At 39.6% G+C, this 7617-nt stretch overlaps 2 protein-coding genes across 2 annotated transcripts; both read left to right on the plus strand.

Annotated features, from left to right (window-relative positions):
• The first annotated feature begins 266 nt into the window (after positions 1 to 266).
• LOC116835091 (interferon beta-like) lies at positions 267 to 842 on the plus strand. Its single transcript, XM_032797580.1, has one exon. The coding sequence runs from the start codon at positions 267 to 269 to the stop codon at positions 840 to 842; it is 576 nt and encodes a 191-aa protein (XP_032653471.1).
• Positions 843 to 6822: 5980 nt separating this feature from the next.
• LOC116835077 (interferon beta-like) lies at positions 6823 to 7308 on the plus strand. Its single transcript, XM_032797548.1, has one exon. The coding sequence runs from the start codon at positions 6823 to 6825 to the stop codon at positions 7306 to 7308; it is 486 nt and encodes a 161-aa protein (XP_032653439.1).
• The last annotated feature ends 309 nt before the right edge of the window (positions 7309 to 7617 follow it).

Here is a 7617-nt window from a genome sequence, read left to right on the forward strand (position 1 = left end):
TCATGGGTGGTCACTTTCACACAAAAAAATAAGGAGGAAACGGAAACATGGTAAAAGAACTAGAAAATAGTAAGAAAAACAGAAAGAAAAACTCTGAAACCTCCAAGAAGGAAAATCTTGTAAATAGAAAATGATCAAAGACACATTCTCCAACCAAATACTTAAATTCAGAGACATACAGGAAAGACACAGCAGTCTACGTAGGACCCTCAACAAACTCCAGGCTCAAGGTTCCACACAAAGAAAAGGACTGTATAGACATCATCATGACCACCAGGTATTTGCTGCAGGTTTGCCTTATGCTGCTCTTCTCTACTGAAATCTCATCTCGGCTCTGTACCATGCTTCACTTCCAGCAGAACAAAATGAACAAAGAGAGCTTGGAGCTTCTGCAGAAAATGAACGGAAATTTCCCCTCACAATGCATACATGAAAGGGCAGCTTTCAAGCCCACCCAGAATGTTGTTGAACTTTCAGTGTCCCAGAAAGAGAATGCCAAGGTGGCAATTCAAGAGATCCTTCAAGAGATCTTCAACATCTTTAGCAAAAACCTCACCCCAAGTGCCTGGGATGGGACATCCATAGTAAGGTTCCAGAGCGGACTTCACCAGCAAATTCAGCGGCTGGAGGCATGTTTGAGAACACTGATGGAGAAAGAATTAACCAACCCGGAAAGTGAGGACCTCCAGCACACCACTCGGAGAATGAAAAAATACTTTCAGGGGATAGATGCTTTCCTGAAAGAAAACCAATACAGCTTGTGTGCCTGGGAAATCGTTCGTGTGGAAATACCCAGATGTTTTGTACTTATTGACAAACTCACTAGAAGGCTTAGTAACTAAGGTACAGTACAGATTTTTTTTTCTTGGAGTAAATGAATTAAGATTAGTGTCAATGATACAGCTGAACAGAGATAGCGGATATTTTATAACTCTGCTTATATAGGCCTGATCCTCTTCTACACGATCAGTGGCCAAATAGCAACTGATTTCCATGGCAGTAGCTTCAGGGTCTTCCCATCCTCTCCTGGAAATGGATTTGCAATTACATGGATTTCTTTTCTTCTGCGTTTCCACTTTTATTTAGGTTTGTGATTCTTCATAATCTCCCACAGATCAGGTGCTGTTATGCACTACATAATTGTCAGTCTATGCAACAAAGTACATATATTTCGAATCCTTAGCCACCTCACCAGTACTTTGGTCATCAGATAATAATACTTCCCCTCCACCCCCAAGGTACTCTGATTTCTACATATGTAGTGTGTTTCTATTACGGTTATGGTTGCTATTTATTAATCTCTCCTTAACATATACCACAGCTTGAGAAGTTTCCTAGAGACATGTATAAATTATATGAACTGAGCATAAGACTTGTGAGATGATGAGGCGTGGAAAGATATTTTCATTTAATGTACTGACATTAATGCAATGGAAAATTTAGTTTTCCCTTTGTGTTTCAAACAAATTTCATTTCATTCCAGCTAAGGATGCAGCGACTACAGAGGTTAAAACAGTTGCATGAAATTGAACCGTGCAGTGGATTCCCTCCTCTCTACTGATTCTTCCCACAGTGACTTCTAAGACTCCATGATACTTGACCTTCAATTATGGAATACACTTACTCCATAATGAAATTCCATTTGCCCATATTACAATTTATATGATAATACTCTGTTCATTTACTCAAAGTTTAAATTGCAAAATGAAGGATATCAATGCAAAAAAAAGTTAAAATAAAAAAGAAAATTAAGACATTATAGGTTTGCTATATATTTCTGTGGTTCAACTCTTCTCTGAGCAGATCTCATTTCTGAACTGTAACATGCAAGTTAACCACAGCATAACAACATAACATGTGAACTGGAAAAACTTTCAAACAAAAAAGATGTGTATAGTTTTCCTCTAATGTTAAGCCTCAAGTGTCCCTGAAGGGGAATGACAAGGTGGCAGTCCAGGAAATCTTCCAACATATTTCCTGCTGCTTTTGCAAAAATCTCTCCAAAACTACCTGAGGTGAGAGTTCCATTCAGCTATTCCAACATACACTCATCAGCAAGTTGGGCATCTGGAGACATGTTTGGTTGCAGTGACGGAAAATGGGACTCTCTGACCAGGAGGTAAGGACCTACAGTTTCCCAGGATGAAAGTGAAGAGATACCAATTATTTCATAAAAGACAAGCAGTTCAGCCTCAGTGTTATCAGGAGAATCCATGTGGAATTATGGAGTTTTCAAATATAGGAGAAACTCACAAAGAAGTTTAGAAATTTAAATACCAACATTTTTAGAAGTACTAATCGAAATCAAGTAATATTTTATACATGATTTAAAATGAGATGCAGTGGAATTTTAAAAGCTGTTGTTACTATTTATTCTATCTGTGCACTATGAAAATATTTTCAGATCATTTTACAAAATTTGTAACAGGATATTTATGTCAGTCTGTTATTTATTTATTGTTCTTATTTATGTATTTATCCTAGATATTTTTTACTTATAAATAAATAATTATTTTATATAAAATGGTAACCTATAGTAGTACTGATTTGAATTAAATACCTATTGAACCGAAAAGGAGAATAAAAAAGAAAACTCTGTAATTGTTCAGCCTTGAAACCTCAATTCCAGAGAATACCTATGCACGTGACTAACTCAAAGTATGTGAGCCATCTCACTGATGTTAGTGCTTCCACTTAGGAACATGCTTAAATACACTGATAAATCAGTGTCCCAGTTTGCAATAAATCCAAATTAAAAATAATCGTTACAGAATGGTAATTAGCTTTTCCATTCAAACAGACCACACCTGAATACCTGAACTCTGCCACCTTTTACTATTCTACTTTTTACCAGGTTATTTCCCCCCCAAAAAAACTTGTCAATTTGGATGTTTGGTGTAGTAGACGGTTGTGTTGGAGAGGCTAGATAGGTGCCCTTTCCCCCAGTAGGCAAGATTGCATGCACCCCTTAATACACACCAATTGTTAGTTTGTAATTCACCTGCCCATACCCCATCATTCAGGTTAATGTGCATTGACATACCCTCTCGCCCCACAAAAATCAAGTCAGGTTTGTATGTATCCAGCACCTGCCCACAATACATTTACTAGCACTGCCCTCAATATTAAGTTTGTGCTCACATGCACTCTTATCAGGTTTGTGGCCCACCGCCTGATCCCATTATCTCTGTGGTGCACAGGCTAAATTCATTCTCGGGCGTACACCACACACAAAATTCCATGTGAATAATAAGACCAGGAATAGGCAATTTTGTATTAGGATTATCAAAGTTTCTCATTGTCACCTCTAAAACACAGCTTCCCATTTGGTGGAATATGTCAATCAGAAACTACCTAGGAAGAACACAGAATTCTTCTGAAAAAGTTTAACAACCCCAAACCTATTCAGTGCTGGGGGAAAACTATTCCCCTTCATTCCATCAGACCTTTAATAAAAAATGGGGAATGCTGAACGCAGTGTTCAGCTGAGCTCTTTGACAATATCACCTGAATCATAAAGCGCTGCCATATGTGTGGGAAATCCCAGCTCGCACTTCTTAAAAGTGAGGAAAAAATTGTAAATATCTCCCTCTGAGATTTTCCCACAGCCTTCCACTTATGGGCAGGAGGAAGGAGGGGTGGGTTTGTCCATAAACTTCCTCATGGAAGTGGCTGTCATTCCATCTCCAGACTCAGTAGATTCTAAGGTTTCTGCACAGATCAAAAAGGTCTCTTCAGACACAGAGATCTGCAGCATCTGTCTCAGCTCTGGTCCCATTAGATTCCCTAACCCAGTCTTTCCAAGTAATATTTTCCGGGGCTGTTCCAGGCTGCAAGCAGTTCCCTTAGACAACCTTTTAAAGAGTCATCGTTGGGCAGCTGGGATTAGGGTGACCACATGTCCCAATTTATTAGGGGCAGTCCCGATATTTGGGGCTTTATCTTATACAGACACCTATTACCCCCCACCCCTGCCACGATTTTTCACACTTGCTGTCTGGTCACCAGAGCTGGGATATCAGCTGGAAAGTCTCTGAAGCTTGGGTTGGGCTTCCTCAACTAGGGGAAGTATGCAACTCATGCCTGGTTGGTGTGGTGATCTGTCACCCTCTAGTAGCACCTGAACCATTTTGAGATTGATGAGTCTGCTACAGCCTTGGCTTAAGAGGCATGTGGCTTTCAGCTCCTACAGTCAAGGCTTATACACTAAGGCTCAAATGTCCCAGGTTCAATCCTGCCTGCTGACAACTGGGGTCTGTCAGCGTTATAAGTGGGGGCTCATCTGAGATGTCAACTGGGAAGTCGTTGAAGCTCAGAATGTGCTTTAACATGTCCTCTCTCAGAAGTGCACCCAGAGGTGTTTACCTCTTCCAGGGGCCATGTGGTAAGAGTAGATTATAACACCCAGACACTTTGCACAGGATTCTAACACTCTATTGCTATTTACTTTATCACATGGAAAATACACAGATTGGAACAAAAATTGTAAACCCTATACGCAATTCCCTGCCTCAGTTTCCTCAAAACACCAGCCATTCTATGGGTCTGGATCAGGGTCACTTGGGGTCATCCAACAGCCTTCTGTTGCAATGCATCACTTATATGCACAAAAACAGAGCCTTCTCCCTCAGTTTTGGTAACCTGGCTTTGGCCAGTTCATCCCCTTCCTTTCTCTTGCCCACATGTCCCGTGGGTCTTCCCCCAGTGATTTCTTTTAGAACCTTTTGTTTTTGTCATCTGTCTCTTTGTCAGCCTTTAGCAACTTTCCACTCCTAACCCCCATACTCCTTAACACCAACTTGGCCAAACTGGTTTCTCAACTTGGGCACTTTACTAAGCCTAACGATGCTGTCATCAGAACACAGTTTTAAAGTCAAGTGTCCCCCATTGTCCTCAGCCTAATGAGTGCCTGCTGTAGGTTCTGTCCAACAGGATGGACACACATAGAAAGAGGTTTCCTATTTAAGAAATTTAATGACAACAACTTCATAATATCAACTAGAATTCACAAGACTTATAGACAGACCCGCCCCCCCACCACCTCACCCGTCCGACACACATACAAACAGATCAAACCATATGAACCAGGCTTCCGTACACTCAAGTCAGCAATTCTATCCCTCAGTTTTCTGAACAACTGGTGCCACACTTCCACAATACACTTGTGTGTTCCTTGCCACCAACAACCAGTTTGGTGTACGGAATGTGTTCAACTTTCAGTTATAACATCAACAATGCCTAAAAATTACCTAAACCCAACATTTAAAATTCTAGCAATAAACCTGCAGTTTGCATCAGATCTAGTGAGCATCCACCTCTCTTCCAAGTCTGGTGCACATGGATAGTAGTGCTGAAGAGCTATCAGTCAACAGTAGCACTCCAACAACATATTTCATCTCCAGCCTAAACATTTGAGACTTCTTAAACATTTATGAAAATAGGCGAATGGCTGATGCAAATATGCTGCAAGACTATGTGCCTTTACTTCCATTCCTTTCTTATTTTAGCTTTTCTTGTTTAGATTCAGGTTTTAAAATTTCTCTCCCTTTCATATAAATATTATCTCCTGAAGCTTCAACTTGCCAGGAAATGCACACAGAGAACTCTCACTGGATTGAATGCGAGATTGGGGTGCAGAGCCTCTGGTATGATTGGTCCCTTTAAAGTGACACTGCATTCTTTAAAGTGACAATTCAAAATAGTTTAGGCAGAACTCTAGATTATGATTAAACAAAGTGCTTGAGGTGATGGGGCAGGGAGATGTAAAAGAAGTGACATGAACAGAAATGTTTATATTTTCTGCTTTTCCTTTTTTAAAATTAATATGAAAAAATTCCTTTTCATTTTTTGGCTTGAAAACCATTCCCCTTCACTGATGGAAATTCCAACATGACAGCCTAGTGCTATGGTATGAAAAACAGAAAGTGAAACTTGCCACAGGATGCAAACTTCATTAATCAGACCACTTGAATTTCAATATCCAAGCTCAGTGAAATGCACATTAAAAAAAGAATAAAGCTTGAATAGTGAAAAGGCAAACATGTCTGAAAGTGACATTCATTTATGTCAGTCGCTCTAGCATATTTATTACCAACCAGACAATCTTTTTGGACAACTCCTTTCCATGTCACTGCACTAGATCACTGGGAACTACTCAGAAGTGCCCGAGAAGAGAGCATGTTCATACCCTTCGAGCATAGCAGGGTTTTCTGATTTTGAGTGTGACACCAGAGAGGGAAAGTTTTCCATCTGCTGGCAAAGTGAAGGAACAGCAGCTTTACATATCACTTCTTTGCACATCTGTTATCTGCAGAGTCCAGCAAAAAGAAGCTCTGCAGTAGTTTCCCCCCATCTGCCAAAATTAATTGTTATCACTTAAAAACATGGATAGTCTTGCTGCTGTAACAGACATTCAGACCTGCCTAGCGATGCTAACTACAGAAACTTGGGAGTAGACCTGTAACTGGATGACATTGTTAATCATCATACTCTTTTTACTCTTTAAGTATTTTTTTATCTAAGAGGGCAGGGGGAACCTAAGGAAAGAAATGTAGGGATTTTTTAATATTAAAAAAGATAATGACTGTGATTTTGTTTTTCTAATGACTTGTTCGCTTCCATTAAATAAAAAGAAGGAAACTGAAAGTGAAAACCTCAAGCAAGAAAAACCCTGAAAAGTAGAAAGTGATGAAAGAAAAATCTTTTCCTACAGAATACTTAAATTCAGAGACATAGGTCAAAAACACAAAAGTCTACAAAAGACCCTAAACAGGCACCAGTTGCTCAAGTTCTACACAAAGACAGAGAATCTAAGACATCATCATGATCAGCAGGAGTTTGCTGCAATTTTGCCTCATGCTGCTCTTCTCCAGTAAAATCTCATGTCTGGACTGTAACCGGATTTCTGTTCTACAAACCAGAATGAACAGAGAGAGTTTAGAGCATCTGGAGAAAATGGGTGGAAACTTTCCCTTCCAATGTCTAAAGGAAAAGACAGTTTTCAAGCCCAGAGATATCCTCAAGATCCGACTGTCCCAGAAAGAGAATGCCAAGGAAGCCATCCAGCAGATCCTCCAAGAACTCTTCCATATCTTTAACAACAATCTCACCCAAGCTGCCTGGAATGAGACATCCATAAAGGAATTCCAGAATGGACTTCACCAGCAGATTGAGAAACTGGAGAAGTGTTTGAGTGCTGAGATGGAAAAGGAAATAACCTATCCAGGAAATGAGAACCTCCTGCTCACCAGCCTCAAACTGAAGAGATACTTCCAGACAATCAATGATTTCCTGAAAGAAAAGCAATAAAGCCAGTGTGCCTGGGAGATTATCCGTGCAGAAATATCCAGATGTTTTCTAATTCTTGATGTACTGACAGATCGGCTTAAAAATGAAGGTACCATATTTGCATTTTTCTAGGGAAACTAAATTGTATTGTTTCAATAAAACAACTGAAGAGAGATGGATGGTGGTTTTATAACTTGTATTACGTAGATCCCAATCTTTCTTCCATAGTAATTTCAGCTATTTCAAACTCATGTTAATAAAACCATTTTAGGAGTAGCATATAGTTTAGTGCTTTCATTCTACACACGCAATATTCCATGTGAAAAACAT

This window comes from Chelonoidis abingdonii, chromosome 6, assembly GCF_003597395.2.
Source record: "Chelonoidis abingdonii isolate Lonesome George chromosome 6, CheloAbing_2.0, whole genome shotgun sequence".
NCBI classification, from domain to species: Eukaryota; Metazoa; Chordata; order Testudines; family Testudinidae; genus Chelonoidis; species Chelonoidis abingdonii.